This window comes from Prionailurus viverrinus, chromosome F1 (genome assembly GCF_022837055.1).
Source record: "Prionailurus viverrinus isolate Anna chromosome F1, UM_Priviv_1.0, whole genome shotgun sequence".
Taxonomy (NCBI): domain Eukaryota; kingdom Metazoa; phylum Chordata; class Mammalia; order Carnivora; family Felidae; genus Prionailurus; species Prionailurus viverrinus.
The window spans coordinates 64,511,426-64,536,516 of NC_062577.1; the positions used below are offsets into that span (position 1 = coordinate 64,511,426).

General features: G+C 58.2%; 1 protein-coding gene across 9 annotated transcripts; it reads left to right on the forward strand.

Moving 5' to 3' along the window:
* The first annotated feature begins 352 nt into the window (after window positions 1-352).
* Window positions 353-23,489, forward strand: LOC125154992 (SLAM family member 9-like). Of its 9 annotated transcripts, none has more exons than XR_007148013.1 (7): window positions 359-4,812; window positions 9,506-9,898; window positions 10,267-10,563; window positions 11,899-12,042; window positions 12,245-12,330; window positions 12,588-13,409; window positions 23,146-23,489. XR_007148013.1 is itself a non-coding variant. In XM_047839730.1 (7 exons), exons 3-7 carry the CDS (start codon window positions 9,616-9,618, stop codon window positions 12,678-12,680), a joined length of 903 nt encoding a protein of 300 aa, XP_047695686.1. In that variant the 5' UTR covers window positions 359-4,812; window positions 8,179-8,582; window positions 9,506-9,615; the 3' UTR covers window positions 12,681-15,700. The 9 variants fall into 9 exon arrangements, 5 of the variants coding, with proteins under 5 accessions (XP_047695682.1, XP_047695686.1, XP_047695683.1 ...); XR_007148011.1 differs by lacking the exon at window positions 23,146-23,489 and adding an exon at window positions 14,241-15,700; XR_007148012.1 differs by lacking the exon at window positions 23,146-23,489 and adding an exon at window positions 14,323-15,700.
* The last annotated feature ends 1,602 nt before the right edge of the window (window positions 23,490-25,091 follow it).

Below are 25,091 nucleotides of genomic sequence, written 5' to 3' on the forward strand. Positions count from 1 at the left end.
CGTGCCCCAGCCCCCTGCTCATCCCGGGGGAGGTGTGGCCGGGCCTCAGGGATTTGCTGGACACACAAGGGGGCTGCGCTGCCTGGACAGGGGGAGCACGGGTGATCACTGACCCCGGAGGCCAGGCTGGGCACAGCGGGCGTGAGAGGTCTGGGGGTGCGGGCTGTCCGGCACAGGGCCCTGGGGGCCTGGAGCACCCACAGACCCTCTGTCCTGGAGAACGGAGTGACGACCTCATGGGAGGTTGAGTGGGGGGGCAGACCCATCGGGAGGAGGATGGGCCCCCAAAACCAGTAGGGGTGGGTGGTGTGCAAGACCCAGAATGAGCCTCAGTCTTTTCTGCTTGTTTTTCAGCTAATGTCTGGGTGACCTGGCCACACTCCTCCAATGTTCGCTGAGTCCCAAGGTGAGGTGAGGGCTCAGGGTCAGAGAAACCCCAGGCACAGAGCCCGCGGTCGCTGTCCCCATCGTGTGCCTGCGCCGGGTCCTGGGTCTGGGCCTGCCGGGGCAGGGGTGAGGCAGGTGCTCACCGGGGTAGGACAGGGGTGGCGGGAACAGGCAGCCTTCTCTGGCCGGATCTGTGGGAACTGGGTGGTCAGAAGCCCAAGGAGCAGAAGTCAGGCGGGCAGGGCCTCTGAGCTCTGACCTGAGTCTAGAAAAACCTTCAGGGAGAGGTCAGCTCAGAGCCTCAGGCCTTCATCTCTGGGGACACCTGTGGGAGGCATCATCTGCTTGTATCTGGTGCGGTGTGTGACCCACGTCGAAGCTTGGTGCCCAGAGAATTGTCCCAATTCCTCTGTAAGGTCTGTGGGAGTAGAGCCTTCCTCACATCCAGAAAACATGCATTGCGTGCCCACTACCCACATGGCCCGCGTGACACCTGAGGACGCAAGATGGAAAGACCTTCCTGGACCTCAGGAGCCCCGATTCCCTTCGGAAGCTCCTGACTTCGCCCCCCGCCGGACGGGGACCCCCCAGCCGGGGAGGAGGGGGTCCTGGTCCTGCTGCTCTGCTTGTCCATGATGCTCGGGTGCCCTGAGACACGGGACACCGTCAAGTGAGGCGCCTTGGCACCTGGCATACAGTAGGCGCTCAATAATGTCAACCGCCCGAAGATGAAAGGCAGCACTGCTCGGGAACACACAGTGCCAGATGTCCCCGGCCCACAAGGCCCATTGAGACCCCACAGGTAGATTCTGTTAGGACAGTAGAGTTGGGCGTCTGCTCCGGGATGTGGGTCGAACTATTTCCAGGTCCAGATATAACGACAGGTTGGTGGCATCCTCAGCGGTAATTTTCCCCCAGGTCAGGTCGGGGCCCTGCTCCGATTGTCAGAGTCTGGCAAGCAGGCCCTTCTAGATCTGGGGACCCTACAGACAATGGGGACAGTGACTTGCCTCCCCCCTCCCCAGGATCCCTTGGCAGGGGCCCAGGAAAGGAAGGGGGGAGGGGACAGAGTATTGGACCCTCACCAGCTAGAAAGGGCCGAGGCCACTGTCACTGGGCCTGGAGGGTCGGGGGCAGGTCTGAGTACGTGGCCAGGGTCCGCCCCCGGGTTGGCCATCTCCAGGAGGGAGGGGCCCTTCCACGCCGGGGTGGGGGGGTTTTGAGGGGTTTGGCAATAGACGGCAGTGTCATGACTGGGGTCCTGGCCCTGAAGGTCATCGGGGGGGGGGAGGCTCCCGTGCCGTGTCAGAGCCGGTGTCCCGAGGGACGACAGTGCAGGCAGGACCCGGCTGCTCACACACCCCAGGGTGGGAGGGCCTCATCACTAGCCCGGTTCCCTCTGGGATTGCTGTTAGAGACGCCAGGCGCGTGGCGCCCCTGTGCACTCAGGATCCACCCCGCGGTGCGACCTTGGGGTGCACATGACTCAGTATCTCGTGTTTGTTTCTGGCGCACGCGGGAGGTAGACGCATTTCCCGTTCCTCTTCTGTCGGTCCCCGTCCGATGGCCACACGTGCGCGCGTTATGTTTGGGCTCAGTGGCCTCCCTCTCCTGGGGGAGAGACTCCATTATGCTGTTGATGAGCGTCTACAATATACCCTCACATTTCTCTGTTGGGAGCCAGCCGCGGGCTCCTGACCTGAAATGCTGACGGGAGCTGGAGACAGAAGGAGTTTCTATCCTCAGGGGTTTCCCGTCCTCAAGGTCAGTCCTATTTCTGTGAAAGGAAATTAGGGAAATGTAGAGTCAGGACTGGGAGCTGCTGGGAATCTGCTCAGGAGTAAAGCCAACACATTCCGGACGCAGGAGGTTTATCCTGGAGACGGGCATTCTGGATACAATTGGAGGCTTTCCGGAGCATTGGTGACCTCACCGGCCCCACAGAGTCCCAGTGATTCACCCAGTGACCCCTGGAGCGTCTCCAAATCCCTCCGTGTTAAGAGCTCACTGGCTCAGGTCCATGGAGCCATTTGTCCCCGGACATGCAGGGAATGAGTGAAAAAGATGAGATTCTCACTGGGTCTGGTCCTAAAGCCGCTCTCCCAGCAGCTGACTGTGGCCCCGGCACGTCCAGGAGGGTTTCCAGCCCGAAGCCCTCGGGTCAGCACAGAAGCCATGTTGCCCAGGGCGCATTCTCCAGCTCAGGGTCATGATCTAAATTAGCTGCTGCCAGTCTGGTTAGAAAGTTCCGGAAGCGGCTGAGTGTGGGAGAAGTAAGCCCCACGGTGAGCAGGGCTGGAGGCGCTGGCCCACCTGTGACGCAGGCAGTGCAGGGGGGTGGCTGTGGTCAGCAGGGGCCTCTTTGGACCTCAGATGCTGCAGGGTTCAGGCCACAGGGCCTGTTTCCTCTGCCTGGGGGTGTGAGAAAGGAGAGAGGCTGTCCGGGGGCAGGCCTGGACTCCCTCCCCCTTCCCCTCCAGTGGGGCTTCTGAAGGTCAGGAGGGACTGAGGTCTGGACAGACCAGTGGCCTATGAGCCTGAGATGTGGGCCTGGCCCCGCCATGTCCCGGCTTCCAGACCGTGGGCCCATCAAATACCCTAAATGGGCCCCGACGTCGCTCATCTGTAAAATGGACGCTAATCTTGATATCCGCCGCCTCTCGCAGGGACCGAGCCTGGGAACCGCAGAAACCAGACACGCTGTGCACGGGTGACGTTAGCTCTTGCTGGCCAGGACGGCGGCGAGTGACAGAGATCAGTATGTGGGGTCGAAATGTCCGTGGTGGGGTGCCGGCGTGGCACGTGTGTTGGCGGCCCCTCCCGTGTCCTGACCTGCAGCTGCTGGGGGTTCCCTCCTGGGCCCTGGGCCCCGCCCCCCACGCAGTGGTTTGGGTGAGCAGACACTCTTCCCCCGAGGCGCTCCCCGGGGTGCAGGGACAGGGACAGGGGCATTGCCGACTTGCTCCCCATCACACCAAAGTGACCAGTGGTGAGCTGCCCGGGCGTGGCCTCCGTCCGAGGAGTTTCTCACCGCGAGGCCAGGGACTGAGCCTTCTGAAGGACTGTCCCCCTTACGGGACAGGAGCGGGGGAAGAAGGCGGTGTTGATGCTCTCTTGTCCGAGAGCACAGAGCAGGTCGGGAGCCCAGAGTGGACGGGGTGACTCTCGGAAGCCACACGGTGGGAAGGGACGGGGCTGGGATGTTGGGCCTCAGAGATCACAGTTAGGAGTCCAGTCCCTGCTCCGCCCTGCTGAGTGACCTGCGATGGTCGTCCACACCCTTAGGATGGGCTTCCGCATCCCCAGAAGGGACTTCCCAGCCTATAGGCTGACTGCCTTCAGTTCGTGTCCCCGGCCATCCTGGGGTCCAGCCTTAGGATCCGAGGCTCTGAGCAGCTGGGGGGAGCCTCCGTGGGCGGGGAAAGGGCACGGCCGGCGGGGAGTTATGGGGCTGCTCCCCCCAGGGTCCACGGGAGACAAGGTTCTCAGAGGTCGTGGGGCCCCGTCTGGGGAGAAGAGGCCTGACCCTCAGCAGGTGGCCGTGAGTCTGAGGCAGCCGAGCCTGTGGACGGAGGAGCCCGTCCCTGCCCCCTGCCTGTGTGTGAGAGCGGGCCCAGGGCTGGCAGAGCCTTAGGGGGACGCGCTGGTGGGGTGCTGCCCTGTTGGGGGGGTTGCCTTGTGGGGGGGCAGGGCGGGTCCGGGTGCCCGGAGGGCCTGGGGTGCTGGCAATAACGAAACGCCCCTGTTTGCACTGGGGTGTGGGGGGTGGGCCCTTCCCACAAAGCACTTTGTTCTTGTGCTCAGAGCGTCTTCCTTAGACACCCGACAGTTAAGTGCAGAGAAAATCAGAAAGGAGATTTGACTCATTCAATGTTGTTAAGACAGAGGACAGGCCCAAAGCAGGGGCGACACTGTGTCCCTGGTACAGTGGTTTGTGCAACTTTGGGCCTGGCCATCGGCTGGCCCTGGGGAGCAGGGCTGCCTGGGTGGAGTGTGAACCCAGGGAAACAGGTAAGGGGTCCCAGCAGTGCCGGCTGCGGAGCTGAGATCACCAGGCTGGTCGTGCCCACAGGTCGGGGCGTCTCCCACACAGCGCCTCACCCAGGGGGGGTTCCTATGTTTATTACACCATCGTTCCCCGAGGGTCCCTGCAGGTGCCAGAGAGAAGAGGAAGCATCTGAATGGCTTATCTAGAGCAGCCAGCTTGTCCTAGACAGTTAGCTCCGCCCTTGGGGTGGGAAGGGCCTAAGAGTGTTCTGAGCAGAAGCTCGCCTCTTCTCTTGCCTCTGCCTTCTGGATGTTTCCTCCACGGCCAACTCGGCCCAGACCAAGCCTGAAGGAGGCAGCCTGTGATGGGAGCCCACTCAGAAGACCCCCACCTGTGCTGGGCCTCCCGGCTCCTGGGGTTCAGCAGCCTCGTCCTCAGTGAGTGGCCCGGGCTCCCCAGGTGGGAGGCCGGTGTGCGGGGCAGGGAGGCGGGGGTCCCGTGTGTCTGATGTCTGTGGGGAACAGCCCGAAATACCAACTCTGTCAGGGAGCCCGAGGGGGGCATCTGGCTCTGAGCCGGGACCCGCCTGGCACAGGGGAGAGGCTGCCTCCGCTGTGAGGGGAGCAGGGGGCCGACCCAGGGCCCCCGACGGAGCTGGAGGACGCGGGTCCCGCTTCTGGGGCGAGAGGAGGGCACGGACACAAGGAACCAGGAAGGGAGGGCGGCCTCCGGAATTTGAGGGTGTCTGCGCCCACTTGCTGGAAGGGTGTGGATGGAACTGAGGGCGCTGATAATCAGGGCCCCGGGACAGGGTGAACGGGGCGACGGGAAGGGAAGCAGCAGGTCCCCAAAGGGAACTGAAAGAAAGACTGTCCTGAGGAAACCCGGATACCCCCGTTCGCACTTCCCCCGAGACCATCCGCCTTCGTGAAACAGACGAAATGAAAACAAAGGACAAGACCGAGGTCTCGAGAGCCGTGGATTCCTGGGAATTTCATTTCCTGCCGTGTTTTGCTTGAGTGCCCTGGCCTGTCCGGGGAAGGGGGGTGCCGGGGTTCTAGGAAATTCCCGACTCCGGGGCATCTGTAAGCAGGGCGTTTCTCATTAGACATGAGCTTGGCTTATAAGGCTTTGACGTCCCTGTTATCCAAATAATTTTGTCAATAAAAAAACGTAGGCTTTCTCTTTCTTTCAATTTAATTGACTGGAGAAATATGTGAAATTACATAGAGTTTCTCCATAAACATCTGGATTGGAAAATTATGTAGGAAAGAAAGAAAGAAAAAAGGTAGAAAGAAGGAGGAAGGAGGAAGGAAGGAAGGGAGGAAATGGAAAATTTTATGTTCACTGTTGAATGTTAAATTTTATCTTCTTAAATAAATCCTGGCTCTCTGGATCACAGCCACCTGTGTCCCTGGCCGTCTGTCTCTCTGTCCTTCTGTCCTTCCTCTCTGGGATTAGCACCTTCTGCTGATCTGAGAGCCCTCACTGCCTTCCTCCCAGCTTGAGTCGGCTTCCAGCCTCCTGAAGCCCAGGCTCACCATCCAGCCTGGGGGGCAGGCCCCCCCCTGCAGCCTGAGGGCTGAGCCTCCTCCCTCTCTGGTTCCCTCCTTGCCAGCAGGTGCCCGAGGTCTTGCCCTGCCCCAGGCGGACAGGTACCTGGGTGCCCTTTGCCAGGAGAATAGCTGGGGCGTGAGAGCCCAGGACTGCTGGGAGCCGCTGAGAGTGAGCCCCTGTGCAGGGGAGGGTAGGGCAGGGGGAGAGGTGCAGGCAGCTCCCTGCAGGGGAAGCCCTGACCTTGGGGGAGAGCGAAGCCGGCTCCAGGTCTGTCTCTGCCTTTCATGACCCGGGGTAAGTTCACCCCTGACGGAGCCCCTTCCTCTGTGAAAGGTCCCCTCAAGGCCCTCCCCACTATAACATCCTGAGCCTGGGTGCCCCCATCTGGACAGGACTCTCCTTTGGCTTCTCCAAGGCCTGTGCTCTCTGTCTCCATCCTGTCCTAGTCCCGGGTGCTGACAGGGACGAACAGCTGAGGACCCTTCAAAACCAGGAGCCTAGGCTTTCCGCCGTCAGTGTCTCAGCCCCCCCGGCCGGAAGGATATCGTCTCTTCGAAGCTCAGCTCACAATCCTTGACCCTCTGCTCTCTCTGTCTCCACTCCTGAGCAGGGTCTTCTAGACCATGTGTGAAGGCCAGCAGCCCCTTCCCCGGTGTTTGCAAACTCTGTGTGCACGGCAGGCTCAGGACACGAGCCACAGCGGTGAACCGACAAGAAGCCGCTAACCCACGGCCCGGCTAGAGACGTGCAGGCCCGCCTGTGGTCAACACAAAATGCCACCTCCCTTCTCTCCACTTCCCTGGTGCTGAGCCCCTCTCACCAACGCTGGGGGCACCGAGACAGTCATTGTTGGCTCAGAATTGCTGGCGAACAGCCCTCGGGGAGGTACCACAGTGGAGGCTGAATCGCAGTCCCTCCGGGAGCCCAGTGCACCGTCCCCACCCCCACCCCGGTTGCAACAAGGGCTGTTTCTCCGAATTTCATGGAAGTTGCAGCCAACTTTGCCTATTTCCACATCAGCTCAGCCCTGACCGTTTGGCCGGGGAGCTGCTTTGGGTCTCCCCGGACACTTCATTGGGCCCATTCATTCCTGAGGGAGCCAGCAGGTGCTCACAGCCCAGTCAGAGAAGGATTGGAAGGATCGAGGGTGCACTGGTCCCGGCCATCAGGAAACTCAAAGTGCAATTACCAACATATGCTGCGTTCGCTCGGGCGGATGGTGTTTGCGGCTGCCTGAACAAACATACACGCCCTGGGCATCTGACTCCTGGAGGAGCCTGAGGGGGGGACCCACACCTACCTTCTGCTTCGACCAACTGCACCATCCGTAGGCTAGCTGTGATGAACACACAATATGTTAGAGCCACGAGGAAGCCCGGTGGAGAGAAATGGGGAGATGCCCCCACCATGTGGAGCCACAGTACCCGGCCCTCCCTCGTCTCTAGGACGCTGCCCCCCCCTGCACAGGTGTGCTCAGTTTCTTCCTGCTGTGGACTTGACAGGGACCGTGGAAACCAGCTGCCGTGGACACAGCCGGGAGCTTCATGGCTCTGAGCGAAAGGCCTGGCGGGACTTTGGCTCCCGTGGCCGCCTGTGGGGCGGCACCATGGGTGTCTGTCTCCCAGGAGCCCGTCCCTGATCCCGGGAGGAGACCCCGAGAGGGCAGCTGGTGGGGAGCACAGGGCTCCATCCGGGACGTGGGAAGTTCGGGGCGGAACCCAGCTGTGCTTGCCAGGAGCAAGCATCGTCCTGATGGGAACAGCTCATGCCTAAGGGAAAGCTCTCGCCTTCTGACACCCTGGCAATGGTTCCCTGAGGGGAGCACGGTCATTGTCTCTGCATCAGAGACTCAAGGAGAAGGCAGGGAGCTTACATGACTGCCCGAGGCCACAGGCTGCAGAGAGTGGAGGACTCCCGCCTCCCGGACGCTGCCCCGGTCCTCACCGCCCTGCTGCAAGGGACCTCCTGCTCTGAGACCCAAGCACAGTCCCTTCCGGTCACATTCACACACCAACACTGCAACCGCAAAAGTTCTAGGAGGCATCCAGACCGAGTACAAAGCACACCTTTGCTGGGGGGGTGATGTTTTCCGGCAAGACGTAAAACCAATAAGCCTTACAAGTAACGGATACATCCAGCTTCTTGAGGCTGACAGCAGGGCCAGAGTCCACAGACAGAGGTGATGTGCACGTTGGAGAAGAGTTACATTATCTGTGTTAGGAAACAGGCTGATTCTCTTACGACAGGTGCGGCGGCTCCTCTAAAGTAATGGGACACAACAAGCCAAGGACACAAGCAGATCCAAACCGCAATGGGACGCAGCAGCTGGAACGTGGGGACAGGGACCTGCCGTCCGGGCCGGGCAGCGTCAGGCGGGATGCAGCCGCCTGCTGTCGGAATGAGGGAGTTAGTGACGACATCATTGCGTAGAAGGATCTGGAATCTTCTACAAGCTCTACTGGCCTGAGCCCTTCTCTGGGTTCTCTGCTTCCTAGGAGAGCCAGGAACGATGTGAACACAGCGAGGGGGCAGGCCCCGCGTGAGGACAGCTCACGGACCTGGAGAGGGGTCTGGGGCCCTGGCAGGCAGCGGTCCCCCAGGCGGTCCTGCCCTGCTGCAGGGGACACATGGGTCTTCCTTTCAGGACAAGGTCGTTCTTTGCCCATCCCCTTCTTTCCTATCCCGGTCTCCAGAAAGACCCAGGGTATCAGGTCCCCTGGGCTGTGCCGCATGGGGCATTTTGGGGTCTGGAGGGGCGGCCCGGAGGCCCTTGCCTTCTGGTCACGGCTCTGCAAGAGGGGACTGAGGAAGGACATTGCGGGTGTCTCGGGGACCGGCTGGGGAAGCGGGGTCTTCGTGGCAGGCACAGCAGAGCTCACCTACCCATCATATCTTCTCCCACATTTTCCAGCTCGGGGTGGGTAGCCAGGGCCCTGTGACTAGGTGGCCAAACCCATGAGCAGAGATCACACCACTTCTGAAGGGAGAGAAACCCCCACGGGCGATTCCCCTATGTGCCTTCCGTGCTGTGGCCCCGAGGGGTGCAGCCACCAGCGCGTGATGCCTCTACCTTGTGTGACAGGACCCCTCTCAGTCTCAGAATCTCCCCTTGTCTCAGCCCCTGAGCGACTGGAGTGTGGGTTCCCGTAGCACAGCCTCCCTGAGCCTGACCTTGGGCCACTCCGCTCCAGAGCAAGTCACAGGGCGCGGCCCCCACTCCAGGGCCGGGGCTCCCACAGCGTGTGGGCAGCCACGGTGGAAGCTGCCTCCTACGCTGGGCACTTGGCATCGGCCCAGATGTGCTCGGGGCTCTCGATCCGTGATGTCGTCACGTCCAGGCTCTCAGAGTTAGGCGGCGAGGACACTGCGGGACAGCAGGTCGGGACCGAGTTCAAGGGGACGCCCCACTAGGACCAGGACCTGATTCCAGCACGGCTCCAAATTCTTACTCTGTCCCGCCTCACGGAGTCAAGGGAGTCTACTGGGAGTCTACTCATGAGCGCCATGGGTTCTAGGCTTTTCTCCTTATTCTCAATGACAAAACACTCTCCGTGTCTGTTTCCAATGCCCTAGGCGCCTTCAGCACTGTGATCAACGGTTCTGGAACTCATGGATCTCAAGTGGAGGATTCTGGAAACCTGGTTTCTCTGAAGGGAACACAAGGAGGTTCTGTGTCATTTCATATGATCAGACATCCAGAATTAGCTCCAGGAACCAAGCTGGAGAAGATTTCTTGGGCCATTAAAAACAAGCCCGAATACCTACTTTTCCTGCTCGTGTCTCCTGGGGAAGATGTTCCAAAATGGGTCAACTTCCAGGACAAGCTCGAGAAGAGGGTCCATGTGCTCAACACCACGACCCTGAGGATTGACAACCTGACCCTTGAGGACAGTGGGCAGTACTGGGCTCGAGGCTCCTTTACAGGAGGAAGAGAAACGAACCGGTATTTCCACCTCACTGTCTATGGTAGGTGGTGGCTTCTCCCCCAATACATACTTACCCCTTTCTTTTGTCCCTGGGAGTGTCCCTGGCCCCCCTCGCAGGACCCCTTCCAGACCCCACACTTGAGGCTCTGGCTTCTCCCTTGAAACTGGACGCAGTGTGTTCACCACAAGTCGAGGCAGAGCTGAGATCACGCCTGAGGCTTCACGCAGTGGCTCCTGTCCTCATAGCCACTCGCTGTATATTTGGGTCAAGTCCTGTTATCTGTAAAGTGGATTCACCATCCTTGGGGGGAGGATGCCAGGGTGACAGTGAGATTCCGTCTGAGAAAGCATGAGGCGTGATGCTTCCCACTCACCTGACCCCGTGTCCTCTTGTCCCTCTGGCCCCAGAGCCCGTGCCCCACCCCCAGATCCTGGCCAAGACTCCATCCGTCACACCAGACTGGTGCAATGTCACCCTGGAGTGCCACGCCCCGGGAACCAGAGAGGATGTGAATGTGTCCTGGGAGAGCAAGGGCCTCCCCAGGGAGCTGGAGCAGAGAGGGGTCCCAGGACCGGCCCCCAACCCCTGGACCGTGGCTCTGAAGCTGCCCCTGAGCCAGCCCAGCCCCAGCATCACCTGTGTGGTCAGCAACCCGGGGGACCGGAAAACTGCCACCCGGGACCTTGGGGAAGTCTGTGCCCACGGTGAGTGCATCCTGTCAGAGGGGAAGGGACTCCCGGAGCTCAGGTCCCCTGGGTGAGGGTTCGGTCTCTGTCCCCCATGTTTAGGTCACCTCCTGTCACCCGTCACCCGTCCAGGAGGCTGGCAGGCACATCCGGCTTGCTTCTGCCTTTCGGTGTCTCTCTCCTGCTCCTCTGCACCCCTCACCCCTGCTGGTCCGGGCAGCCCCCTCGGGTACCTCACCCCTGCCTCATCCTTCAGTCCTTGTGTGTCCCGGGAGGTCTCCAGCCAGCGAGGGGGGAGGGTCAGTGGTCGGTGCCACCTGAGGGAGGCCGAGCCAGCCGCTGCCTGCAGGGTTCAGGCGTCGGGGCTCGTGTGCCCGTCTCCGGTCTCGGGGACACGCTTCCCGCCCCAGTGCTCGCCTGGATTCCCGGATGTGTCCTGGGCTCCCCAGGTTTCAGCCTCTGGCCAGGCTGGTGCTTCTTCCCCCAGACCTTCCAGTCCCGCGTCCTCCCCTTTCCCACTTACTCCCGTCCAGGGACCCCTTGCCTGCAGCTGCCCCACCGTGGGTGACCCTGCCGGCCCACAGGAGGCCATGCTGGGGTCCCGTCCAGCAGGCACTGACCTCGAGCAGGGCTCCTCACCTCAGGACCCTGCAGGAGCCCCCCCGAGCCACCCTCACCCCTCGCCTCCTCTCGGGAGCGGAGGGGCCCTCCCACCGAGAGCTGATGCTTTGGCGGAGGATCAGTGTCTCGTGTGGCCTGGTCACCCGGAGGGAACCACTGCGGCTGCTTCTGTTTGCCTTCCTGTCCCACCTCGGCCTCCCCACCTGACTTGCTCACCATCAGCGTGTCCCCAAGTGAGCAGCGACCGTCTTCCTCATGTGCTGCTTCGTCCCTCCACCCCATCGTCCCCTGCTGCCTCAGCATCCCTGAGTCCCCGGGGAAGCTGGTCCATCAGTGACACCTACCCCTCTGGAGGAGCCTCCTGCCTCCTGCTCACCCTCCTCCCTCCGGCTCCTCCCTCAACTCAGTCCGGCCCTCCCCTCCTCCGGGAAGCCCTCCCTGGAGACCCGTGTACCGGCTGTGAACCTCTAGTGCACCGCCATGGCCCTGGCTGGCTGCCTTCGGCCTTTTCCCAGCCCTCCCCCCACGGCTGAGCTGCTCAAGCGCCTGGACCCTATCCTGTCCCTCTCAGCACCCCGGCCCCAAGCAGGGCCCGGCACTGGTTGAGCGACAGGACCTGCTGTGATCCCCCCTCTCCAGCCGAGACGGGGTCCCTTCACACGTCTCCACGTGCCTGGCAACGGGCATGTGACGTTGTCTCTTGTCTCATCCTTCTTCACTGGCTGTGTGGAGGGCAAACAGGTCCACATGGGCCGGATGGGTCTGCCCACCTGCCAGCTATCCTGGGGGCTCTTGTGGTCGTGCTGCTGATCCTCGGAGCTGGACTGTACCTTCTGTGCTCACGTAGGAGGAAGCAGAGCTTGGAGCCTGGGAGAGGCAGGTGCACTTGTCCTTCCCGTGCCCACGTACCTCCCCCCGCCCCCACTGACCCTCAGCCCCCTTCCCCCTGTGTCTCGCTGCTCAGGGATGCCCCTGCAGAAGGCTGGTGGGTGTGGGCGTGACCGAGGGGGGCATGGTGGGGGTGGGTACAGGTTTCCAAGGCTCAGATTCAAGCTCCATCCGTGGGACTCTCATGCAGGGTCGCCGGAAGAGCACAGGGACCATGATGATGGCATCCAGTATGCAGAGCTGAGCCAGAAGACTTCCAGGGAGAGCAGGGACCAGGTAAGGCCGGGCAAGGCGGTCAGCCTGGGTTCTCCCGCGTCCCGGTGCCTGGGTGTGAGTTTGTCAAACCCAGGGATCAGCAGTTTCTGGCCTTGTTGCCTCTGTATCCCTCTCCAGACAGTGCAGAGTTAACACGGGGTCCGTGCAGTGCTGGGCGCTTTGGGGGGAGGTCAGGTGAGCGGCATGGCATCTGTGCGGGTCCCTCTGGGGCCTCTGTGTCCCTCAGCTGTGGCAGGAACCCTCTGTCTGCGTTCCAGGGTTCGGGGGAACCACATCTCGAACAGGAGACACCGCTCACGACAGTCTACAGTGAGGTCCGCCACCCAGGCCAGGGCTTGAGGGTGATTTAACTGGAAGGAACAGGGAATCCAGCCTCCCCCCGACACCTCTGTTGTGCGCGTGATGCCTGCGGCCCTGGTCCTGCCCCCTCCCCCTCTGGCTGCTCTCAGCAGGGACCGGATTCATCCACCCTCCGTGAATCTCTACGCGGACACGTCGTGCCCAAGTTGAGCAGAAGACACACATCGCGGCAGATCGAGGGGGACCTTCGTCGTTAAACGAGTCCAAACTGTGGTCCTGTTCCGCTCAGCCTCAGCCCCTTTGGCAACCGTCAACGGAGCCCACTCTCCCCACGTCTGTGCCCCGGCCGTCGTCCTGTCCGGACCCTCTGCCTCTGGGACCCATCGACATGAAGTCTCAACTTCCAGCCTCGACCGGTTCACCATCAGCCGGCTCAGTCTGTGCTTGAGAGCTGCAAAGTCGCACAGCCAGGGCTTGCCGAGTCCCGGCCCCGTGACGGGCACTGATCTCGTCACCCTCCTCGTTCGTCACTCACTGGGCCCTCGAGACACTGTGTGAGCTGGGTGTCGTTGTGCCCACTTTGCAGATGGAGAGCAGGAGGCCAGAAAGGCTGAGTCTCAAGGCCGCACAGCTGGGGGAGCCCGAGCCGCACCGCAGCCAGGGCCTGGGTCCCAGCCGTCATCTGGTTTCCCGCGTCCTGGGAAACCTCCTCCCTTCTGTGCGGACGTGCTGGCACCTGGCACGGCTCCTGTTTCTCAGGAAAAAGCAGAAGTTGATGAGTGAGTTCTCGTTCCGCCAGTTAACTTTTCCCTGACCGCTTACTGACCTCTGCCTCCCTCTCTCTCCTGTCCCCACGGGGGACACTGAGCTCCTCCTGTCTAAGAAGGACCTTTCCCTACACGTGAGGCCCCGTCTGAGGCACCCCTCCTCTGGTCCGTCCCCCTGACCCGGCTGGCTCCCTCCCTGCAGCCTGCACCCTGGCTGGGGCTCCGCCTACTGAACGGCTGATCCCGCACCTGGGCCCCACCTCACGGGACCCCTAGAGCCCCCAGGGGTGACCCCCACGCATCAGCTGCCACCTCCACCCACAGCAGGTGCCCCTTCTCAGGAAATGGGCCACACCCTGGACTCCTTCCTTCCTGCTCAGGGGCCCAGATCCGGTGCCTCTGAAGCCCCAGGCCTGTGCCAAGCGCCTCGGGTGCAACAAGTTTATTTTGTTGTCGCACTTGTAAGAGGAAAGCCGGAGGCGCTGAAGCCTTAGCGGTTTCTGCCACTTACTCAAGAGGACACAGGACCAGTCCCTGGGTTGGCACACGTGCTTTTCGGCTCCCCTTCCCACCTACTGGGGATGTGGATTCGGCTCCCCCTCTTCACCCCTGCGCTGTGTCCTCCCCCCCCCCCCCTCACAGCCCAGCTTCCCTTCTTGTAATCCAGGGGCCGGGCAACACAGAGCAGGAGCTCGGCCCCCACAGGAGGGAAAGTGTTTTCAGGCCATGAATGTGCGTGTTCCGTTCGGAGGAGAGGCTGGTCGCCTACCTGAGCCTCAGGTCACCTCTTGGACGCACAAACTCTCTCCTTCCATCTCTACCTCTTCCCCCCCATGCATACAGAGTGGCCTGCTATTTGCCGGAATTAGTAATCCAAGCAGGACAGAAGTGGGTCTCAAATGTCCCTGCCTGTCCGTCTCCCCAGCTCAGCCTGAGGCTCCACCGGAAGCAGGTGGATCCCCCGAGATCAGAGGAAAGCAGACGAGCTAATCGCCCCGAAAACCTCAGCTTCTGCAAGGGAGCATGCACACACCAGCCTCCAGCCAAGCAGCTGCGTGTGCCTCAGAACTAAGGCTTCCAGAAACATCCAGATTGCAACTGAATGGACAATTCTAAGTATCTGAGAACGGTATCCGCGTCCGGAGAGGGGGCAGAGCCGGGCTGTGTCTGAACCTTGCAGTAAATGTTGTGAAACAAGCCGCTTCCCCCCGCCCCCCACCCCGGGGTCCTGAAACCTCACCCCTGCTGGTGGGCAGGGACCAGGTGAAAGCATCTCCTGGACGCTGGGCTGCATGAACTATAGCAGGTGGCTGGTATGATTAACCTCACTGCACACAGTCAGGGAGAGAGGAGCCCCGACCTGAAGTCTGAAATGATTCTTATTTTCAGTGTAGACCAGTCAGGGGCATGAGGTACACAGGACCAGGGTACCACCCCAATCGTGATGGGGCTCCCTGGCACCGGGGACCACCCCCTCTTCATCCCCTTGTGCGCGACCACATGCCCCACCTGCCCCCGCACACCTGCTCAGGGCCTCCGTGACCGCCCCCGGCCTGGAGCACAAACTGTTCCATGTCTGTTCCATCCTGCTGGTACAATGGCCCGTCAGTCCCCTCCCCGTTGGCCTCTATCCTGCCCTCTTGGCAAACTCGCTTACTTCTCTGGGGAATTTTCTGTAGATTCCTGGGAGTTTCTACGTAGACAAACATAAGTAATGTCTGTGATCAAGACAGCTTTTCTTTTCCTCTTTCCAATCTATATCTCACTTTATTTCCTTCTCTTGCCTTAGTGCATCTGATGAGACTTTCCCTAGAGCTGCAGAGGAGCGGTGAGCACAAGCACCGTTGGCTCGTTCCCAACGTTAAGGGAAACCATCCAGTTTTCCGCCTTCAACAGTGATGTTCGCTGTCGGCTTTTCCGTCAATACGTTTTATCACGTGACTCAGTTTCATTTTCTCTACCTTCGTTCTTCTTATTTCCTCTCTTCCACTTGCTTTGCATTTGTTTCGCTCTTATTTGTATAGGTTTGTAAGATAAATGCTTAAATTATAAATTTGGAGCATTTCTCCTTTGGTAAACTATGCTTTGAATCACGTTCACTTCCTTATAAGCACCTCGTTCGCGTCTTTTCCCACGTTTTGATGTCTTGTATGTGCATTTCCGCTCGCTTCAAATGTTGAGACATTTCCCTTCAGGCGCCCTCTTTGACATTTGGCTATGGAGACTTGTTCTGTTTCCTCTGGAAGTGTTTGGAAATTTCCCGTCATCTTTCTGTTATTAAATTCTACCCGAGGTCTGTCCCAGTCCGAGAAAACACATTATTTCAGGACGCGGAAAATGGTTGACGTTTGTGTTCTGGCCCAGGGTGGGACACTGTCTTGGGGGCTGAGAGGAGTCTGCAGGCTGCTGGTGGGGCCGAGTGTTCCTCAGACATCGGCCGGGTCAGGCTGGTTCGTGGTCGTGTTCAGCGTCGCGTGTCCTTGCTGACCGTCCGCCTCTCGCCGCGCTGCCGGGACGGGAGTGCTGGGCCCTCTGGCTGCGATGGTGGACGCACCTGTTCCTCCTTTCAGTTCTGCCATGTTGCCACGTGTATTTGGTGCCGTGGCACCACGTGCCGTCCTCAGGTGGGCACACGTCGGGGGTTCTCGTCACGTCTTGCCGAACTGACCTTCCGTCGTTGTTCACTATTCTCCTTTGCCCCTGGTAACTTCCCGGGCTCTGAAGTCTACTTTCTCTGATATAATTTAGCCCTTCTATGTTTCTTTGGATTCGTGTTTGTGCGATCTGGTGGTTCATTTTATACGTCACCCGGCTGGGCCACAGTGCCGAGAATTGCGGCCAAGTATCATTCTCGATGTTTCCGTGAGGACATGTGGGATGAGATAAACTGAAAAGGATAAACTCTGAGTAGAGCAGGCTGCCCTCCACAATGTGGGCGAGCCGCATCTCATCAGGTGAAGGCTGGAAGCTGCCAAGTCTGACCTCCCCTGAGGAGGACAGATTTCTGCAGCAGACGGTCAGGGGACGAGACCTCCAGCACTGGCTCTTCCCCGTGTGTCCAGGCTGATGACGTTGGCCTGAACCTCAACAGCAGGCCTTCCCTTGTCTCAGCCTGGCTCCCCCACCCTGCAGACTCCAGGCCCGCCAGCCTCTCTAAGAATGTGAGCCAAACCTGTACAATGAATCTCTCTAGACTTGCAAGCATCCCTTTAACTCTGCTTCCCTGGAGAACCCGAGTGACACCACGGCATGTCTGTTCCTATCCTTTGACTGTGAACCCAGCTCTGTCGAGCCAGACGGGAAGTGTGGTCGCAGAGGGAGCTGACCCCCAGCCGTGCGTGCAGCTGCCCGTCCGTCCCCGGCCGAGGGGCCCCCTGGCCATGCCCTGCCTGTCCTGCTCCCACCCCGTCCCGGCGCCCACACTGAAGGCCCCACACAAATCTCTCTCCCCGCTGCGCACTCGGGCCTTTGGTCCTCCCGGCGGCTGATTTTCCCGAGATCCTCTCCTCGCCCTCTTTTCTCCCTGCTTTTCTCCCACTCTGACTGACCGTCCCAGCGAGAGTCACCATTCCCTTGTCCCAGGCGTCCACCCAGCCTGAGGGGACTCCCGGGGGACCTTCTGTGCCGGCGGGACCTCGGCCGCTGCGTGAAAACCGTGCCCTGGAACTGGAGGAAGAGGGCGGAGGGGTGAGGGGAGGGAGCCTCCAGGTCACGAGGGGACCGTCCTGCCCTGCCTGCTCCTGCTCAGCTGTGGGACAAGGAGAACGGAGGCGATGGTGTTGCTGCTGCTCGCGGGAGAGGATGTTCCTGTGCTGAGTGTTTTAGAAAACGCTGCTGAAAACGGTCAAAGGGGCGGCAGCGAGAGGGGGAGGCAGACGAACAGGAGGCCTGTGGCCAGCCCTGCGCTGCTGGGGGCCTCCCACCTGCTTCCCCTGATGCAACAGAGTCTCCTGAAGACTGACGGCCACTGGGGGGAGCCGCCCCCAGGCCAGGGGACACCTGGTCCCCTGAGCAGCAGACACGGGGCCATGCCAACGACCGAAGGCACGCCACAGTGTGGTTTGGAGGAGAGGGGGGCGGGTTAGAGAAAGGCTGAAAGGTCCGTATGAGAGACCGTGTCTCGGTTAATTTTTTTTTAAGTTTATTTATTTCTTTAGAGAGATTGAGAGCGTGAGCGGGAAAGGGGCAGAGAAAGAATCCCAAGCAAGCCCTGTGCTGTCAGCACTGAGCCGGACGCGGGGCTCGAACCCACGAACAGTGAGACCGGGCCCTGAGCTGAAATCAAGAGTCGGACACTTAGCCGACCGAGCCGCCCAGGCACCCCCATGTCTGGGTTGCAAGTTGTTAGGTTTCTTTTTAAATTTTTTTTTAACGTTTATTTATTTTTGAGAAAGAGAGAGACAGAGCATGAACGGGGGAGGGTCAGAGAGAGAGAGAGGCACAGAATCTGAAGCAGGCTCCAGGCTCTGAGCTGTCAGCACAGAGCCCGACCCGGGGCTCGAACCCACGAACCGCGAGATCATGACCTGAGCCGAAGTCGGCCGCTTAACCGACTGAGCCACCCAGGCGCCATAAAAGTTGTTAGGTTTCTGACCACACATCAACCACAGGGCAGGAGAGGCCTCCACACATGCAGAGGTCAGAGGGATTTGCTTACTGGAGACTGACAAAAAGTCACGTAGCTTTGTGTAAGAATCTGCAAGGGAGTCTGACGGAGGAGTCCCGGACCTCACCAGACGGGCCTCCAAATTACTGTTCTCAGGGCAGCTGTTTGAGGAGGAAGAAAGGTTGGTGGTAATTCGTCGATGGCTGGGTTGGGTGGGGACATCGGTCGGGTTCAGGGACCGGGGCGGGGCGGGGAGGGGGGCACCGCGGGTACATTGAGCCCCTGAAGTTACATTTGTGCGGAGCAGCCTTCTGAGGGAAGGACGGACAGCGTCCACCTCCGGGCCCGGAAGGGGCCTCAGACCCACTGTGGAAGGGGTGCCGTCTGATACAATGGCCGCTAACTCGTCTCTGTGCACGCGGGCTGGGGCACGGAGCTGTCACGGGACGGAGCACTGCTCTCAGCGCCTGGGAGTCGCGGGGTATGTGGAGTAGATTCGGACAACCCGAGCCCTGCCTGCAGCTGGGAAGGCGGAAAGTCCCTAATGGCTTGTTTTGAGTCAAGGCAAAACAGGGTGTTATTAACACCGACACCGGAAGCAGACCCCACCTGGGAGTCCAGGAATCCAAGCCAGGAAACGGGGTGTCCGAGTGAGGGGTAGTTTCAGACCGACTGGTAAAAGACCTTAGTCGATAAACTCTTCTCCCCCTGAAAGGGGAAGAGCATCTACCAAAGGGCACCCTCTGCCGGTGCACGGGCTGTGATCCCAGGGGTGGCCCTGACCTTCCGCAGGCAGGCCGTGTGAGCGACCGGCTCTAAGGCCCGGGAGCTGCCGGGTTGGATCAAACGACAGTTGCACACGTCACAGCTTGAACCCCCAGCCCCTCCTGTGGGTACAGGGAGACCCCGCCAGGCTGGGTTGGACAGATAAAGCCATATTTGACAAGCCAGCGCCCCTCAGGGCCAGAGCCATAAGGGACCACAAAGTTACAGGACCGTGGCAGGTGCCCAGAGAAGAGTTCTGCACCGCCCTTGGAGAGAGGACAGAGTGCGAGATCCCACAGGACAGGGCAGCCCCGTGTCACAGGCGAACATGGTGGTCGGTCGTCCCCTCTCCCCCCTCGGGAGACGGAATGTACAAGGACCTACAGGACTCCTCCACGAAGACGTGATGGGACGGAGAGAATGGCGTCCACCAGGACTGCAGAGGTTGAAGAAGGCTGACCGGCTGGAAGAGGAGACAAGCAGTCAGAGTGCGGAGGCTGGACCGCCCGTGAGGAGGGCCACTTGTCGGGAGGGGTCGCCCTGGCACCGAGGCGGTCAGGCACGCGGGCAGCCCCCCCCCCCCCCCCCCCGCCCTGCCGCGGCCTCCAGATGCCGCTGGGGTCACCACACCAGCCGGTGGATTAGCCCAGGCGAGCACTTCTGCGGGGTGCACACGGGGCACCCGTGCAACGCGCGTACCTGGGGCCCGCAGCGGAGAAGCCACGGGCAGGACAGCGAGGCTGCGGACCTCAAACATTACCGGTCTGACGGCCTGTGGTCGTCTCAGGCTGTGAAAGAGGGATTCAGGCCAAGTTCAATCAAGTTCACGTCTGCGTTACATTAAAGATGACGTTCCAAGAGGCGCTGGAGGAGATAAACTCCAGGCATTGGTTTTTCAGTGACACACGTGTCATTCATCGGGGTGCGAGGGCTTTTATGTTGGAGAGGAGCTCAAAAGGCGCCTGCTTACCATCCCCCCCCTCCCCTGCAGGCTGGATGACCCTGCAGCAGCGTGGATCAGCCAAGCCTTCAGCGGGGACTGAGCTGACGTCCTCCCTCCTCCCTCCATGGCCGCTCCTCCCCGCTGGGGACATGACCCCAGACAGACCGGCTCCTCAGGAACCACATATGGGAATGGAATCAAATTTCCCAGAACCTCGTAAACAACCACTTCTCTGTCTCTCCTCACCCAGAGTTCGTGACTCCGCCCAGCAAGCATCGCCCTTGGTCTTTTCTCCTTAGTTTGAATTTGACTCTGTCCAGAAGAATCTCAGTTTCTCCCTCAGAGGCTTTGTCACAGAACCTGTCCGCCTTGCCTCAGTCCACTTGTCATACGTCCCCAGGCCTGAACACCCTCTACAAGTCAAGTCTTGTGTGGCCAGTTGGGATGGGGGGCGAGGGGGGGCATGGATGGTGGAGGAGAGAGGAGGCTTTTCCCTGCACAAATTCCTTTTTGCCAGAGACAGCAAGCTGACTTCCAAAAACATGCTCAAATTCACGGATCATCACCGAAATAAGAAATGAAAGACAGGGGCACCTGGAGGGCTCAGTCGGTTGATTGTCCGACTGCTAATTCTGGGCTTGGGTCATGAGCTCACAGTTCGTGAGTTCAAACCCCGAGCTGGGCTCTGTGCTGATAGTGTGGAGCCTTCCTGGGATTGTCTCCCTCTCTCTCTCTCTCTGTCTCTTTCTCCCTATCCCCCACTCATGTGCATGCTCTCTCTCGCTCAAAATAAATAAATAAACTTAAAAAAAAAAAGAAGTGGAAGAGAATACCACTTCCATATATCAAATTGACAGTCAGGATAATCATGTTCAGCGTTGACAAGGCTGTGGAAAAAAAGGGAACTCACACCGTTGGAAACTGACATTTCCCAGACCTTTGTACGACAAGGGAGGGCTGATGAAATACAGGAATTCCGTGGGGGGAGCTCGAGGAAAAGCCCTCTCACCCTCCCCCTCTTTTCTTCTTTGTGGCGTCTGGAACTTGCAACAAGATGGCTAGAGTTACAGCAGCCATTTTGCGACCTTGAGAACAGAAGCCACACACCGAGGAACAGAAAAATACAAGTAGCCTGGGACCTCGATGCTTCGCAGAGTCACCACTCCTGCCCTGACCTGCTTGCCTACAGGCTTTTTCTGAACACCAGAGAAAAACAACCCCATCATTTGTTTAGGTCACCACGATTAGATCTCTCTCACGGCAGCCCACGAGAGTACAGTAGAGAGAGTCCAGAGTACAGAGAGTATAGTAGGCCCCCTTGTTGGTGGTTTCACTCTCTGCCGTCATCACAGTCGGGAGGCAGATGACTCTCCCTGTGACAGCCGTAGCCCAACGCCATATCACAACGCCTGCGTCCTTTGCCTCCCTTCCCCTCGTCACATGGGCATTTCATCATCTGACACCATCCTCAGAAGGAGGAGAGTGAGATATTTTGAGAGAGAAAGCACATACACGTAGCTTTTATGATAGTACAAGGTTATGATTGTCCTGCTTTCATTAGTTAGTATCGTTAATCTCTGTGCCTGACTTGTAAATCAACCTTCATCACAGGTGCGTGTGCACAGGAGCGAATACAGTCTCCATGGGGTTTGGGACTCTGTGGCCTCAGGCATCACCGGGGGTCTCGGGACGCATCTCCCGTGGGTGAGGGGGCACTACTATATTTCTAAAGGACACAGATATTGGTTGTAACATTGCTTTAGAATAACGTTAGCAGCCTAAACACCCCTAGCTCCCACTTTCCTGAGGCTTTCCACGTCCGACCCCCAGCTCAGCACGCAAGATCCTGACCCTCAACCTCTGTCTCCTAGCGAAACTTGAGCATGGGTCTAGTTCAGCACGTGCCTCCCCGGCTGCTAGGGAACCAGACGTGTAATTCTCATATTTCGAAATGTCTGGAAAGGAAGACACAAAGTACACAAGACTCAAGAAGTATAAACTGTGTAAAACCCCAAGTTACATCAGCAAAAACTGAGAAGTAGGAGAAAGAAAATGGAATTCGTTCTCACGAAACCCAGGAACAGAAATAGAGGTCTGTTCGCAGCGTCGATAACGAGAGACAGAGTAGATTTAAATTCCTTATTTATTATTTACAGGACACCACTAGTAAAATTAAAATTAAACTAGGAAGGGCGCCCAGAGCATCAGTCAGTTAAGCATCAGACCCTTGATTTCTGATCAGGTCACGATCCCGAGGTCGGTGAGATCGAGCCCCATGTCGAGCTCTGCGCTGACGGCTCAGAACCTGCTGAGGACTCTCTCTCTCTACCCCTCCCCCTCTTTTTCTCTCTCTCTCTCTCTCTCTCTCTCTCTCTCAACATAAATAAAACAAATTTTTAAAAAATTGAAAATGGGATGTTAACCTTCCAAACCTTTAGGAGGTAGAGAGGAAAAGAAATAAAGTCTATGTTAGTGGTTCATCAATTTTATGGCAAGATTGCAAAACGTACGTTAAAATATTTTAAGCAGACAATCTCACAATATATTTGTCAATTTGGGAATTGACCATTTTAAAGCATACACCAAAAATTACAACCTAGAAAATATAAGATATCCATACCCAGGAAACAAAGAATATGTTAAGATCTTACAGTTTGTGATGGCTTCGTACAACATTAGCTAATCCCTCAAGGCTCAGAATGGGTTTAGAAGAGACGTATGACGGGAGTAGGGGCACAGCCATACTTCCGCCTTCTTGAATATTGTGCAAGTTTGGATTTTTGAATTCAAGGATTCAGGCCAGGGGAAGGTAGGGAAGCTTAGACTGTTTACATTCCTCGTCTATTTTAAGGCAACGTCACAACAAACATCCGGGCTTGTTAGAAATACATTTGGGGGCTAGTCAGAGAGATCTCATCCTGGAGATCTAAACAAGTCTGAATCTGTGATGAGCTCCTTGTCCGACTCAGTTGGTGGTCTGTGTTGCATCATAGTGTGCAGACGGAGAGCTCACGCCAGGCGTGGGACAAGCCAGCTCTGGTTTTCCTTCTTCTTCGCTTAGGTGTGCCGTCTTCAAGCCATGAATCCTGGGAGGGGATCTTTCTCGGCAACGCCATCTTTCTGTGCTGGTTCGGTCAGTGATATCCGTGCCCCCCAGACAGCAAGAATCTGGAGTCCAGCCAGTGGGTGGGAGAGCTCCTCCCGGGGCTGTTTGCTGTCACTGGGTAACAGACAGATCAGGCCAGGGTGCCAGTGAAATTCTATTACATGCTCGAAGTGGGTTTTTTTCCCCTGATCAAAATGAAAGTATAAATAGACATTCTTGTATTTTCTTTGCATCCCTCACTGGATCATCTCGTATAACGCACTTTGGAGACCAGGACTTTATCTAAAAGGCTAACTTTTTTGTTTTCATTTTATTTTAAAATGTACAGGAAAACATACCCAGAGGAACTGTATGTGAATGCCTGCGACTGACTAAATAATGGGCAGAGGCCCTGAGGAGCACTGTTCTGAGGGGACATCCAGACGGCCCAGCTCAACATGCATTTCCTCGGGGAAACGCAAATCAAAACCACGAAATCACCTCCCGCCCAGTAGCGTAGCTGGAATCAAAGACCCAAGGGGCAAAGAGCAAAGACCCAAGGGGCAACGAGCAAAGACACGAGGGGCAAACTGGCACAGCCACTGTGGAAAACACTGTGGAGTTTTCCCAAAAACTAAAACATAGAAATGCCGTATGACCCCACAGTGTCACGTCTGGCTATTTACCTGAGGGCACTGGAATCCAGATTTCGGAGACTCTGCCCCCTCCCCACATTCACGGCGGCACAGTCGCAACGGCCAAGACGCGTGCGCACCCCAGGGTCCAGACCGGGATGGGCAGATCACGGGGCATACACACCACAGGGAGTCCTAGTCAGGAGGTGGCCGTTTCATGACCACACAGACGGACGTCGAGGGCCATGTGTTAGGCGAACTAAGTGCGACAGAGAGAAAGACAGACTCAATGCGCCCACTTACGTGTGGATCCACACCTGTTATACTCACCTGTGATCAGCACCGGGGCCACGTAAGGAAACGTTGAATCGCCACATTGTACACCTGAAACCAACAATACACTGTGTGTTAACCAACCGGAGTTTAAATAAAAACTTTTTTAAAAAGCAAGACTAAAAGCGGAACGCCCAGCCCTAGACTAGAGCGTGGCTGCCAGCAGCACGGGCTGGGGTGGGGAGGCAGCTCACACTTGCAGGGCTGAAATGAGTAAGTCCCGGGATCTAAGGCACAGCCTGGTGACTAAAATTAATACCGCCGTGTTATAGGGATGCCTGGGCGACTCAGTCGGTTGGGCGTCCAACCTCAGCTCGGGTCACGATCTCACGGTCTGTGGGTCCTCGCCCTGTATCCAGCTCTACGATGACAGGGAGGAGCCTGCTTGGGCTTCTCTCTCTCCCTCCCTCTCTCTCTGCCCCTCCCCTGCTCGTGCTGTCTCTCCCTCTCAAAATAAACAAACTTAAAAAAAATAATAGCCAGGGTGCCTGGGTGGCTCAGTTGGCTCAGTCCAACTTCAGCTCAGGTCACGATCTCACAGTCCTTGAGTTCGAGTCCCGTGTCAGGCTCTGTGCTGACAGCTTGGAGCCTGGAGCCTGCTTCTGATTCTGTGTCTCCCTGTCTCTCTGCCCCTCCCCCATTCATGCTCTCTGTCTGAAAAATAAATAAACATTAAAAACATTTAAAAAAAAATAATAATAGCCGACATTAAGAAAAAGAAAATGCCACTGCACTACAAACCAGAAGGGCACCGAGAGGGCGGATCCTACGTGTCACGGCACCACCATGACGCGAGGTGTGGAGGTGCTAACTGTCCTCGTGTGGTGACATTTTCACAACGTGCATACAGTCACCACGCTGTGTGTCCATTATGACTCAATAAAGATTGGCTCTGGGAGGCGTGATAACAAGTGGTTTTCGTTCTTCTGTGTCAGTTTCTATGTTTTTCCAAATTTTAAATAATCAACATGGATTATTCTCATCAGAAAAACAAAAACTTATTTTTCAAATCCGTACACCTATAGCTCAGCAGGTGGGGGGAGGCCAGTTGGTGCCACCGGTTGGTGGCAGCAGATTCAAAGTGGGGGGTGGGGTGGGGGGTAGGAAGCGATGGCAGGGCGGGGACAGCCAGGGCGATAGGGGCAGGGGGCTGGGGGGGACGGGCACAGGGAGGGCCAGGGGCTGGGCAGGAGTGGAGCAGGTGTGCTGGGTGTCCCTGCACTCAGGAGTGTCAACAAAACAGACCCGACTGTGCTCGTTTGCTAGGCAAACAGGGCGAGCAGAATCTTATTTGCATGGGTCTGCACCTGTGAGGACGACCGTCCTT

What these genes read in the sequence shown, in the direction of transcription:
- LOC125154992 (XM_047839726.1), top strand. Translation starts at nt 4,740, where the DNA reads ATGGGAGCCCACTCAGAAGACCCCCACCTGTGCTGGGCCTCCCGGCTC. An exon ending in GTTCAGCAGCCTCGTCCTCA is followed by an intron (nt 4,813 to 9,505) that starts GTGAGTGGCCCG and finishes CCAATGCCCTAG; the next exon opens with GCGCCTTCAGCACTGTGATC. An exon ending in GAGCTTGGAGCCTGGGAGAG is followed by an intron (nt 12,043 to 12,244) that starts GCAGGTGCACTT and finishes ACTCTCATGCAG; the next exon opens with GGTCGCCGGAAGAGCACAGG.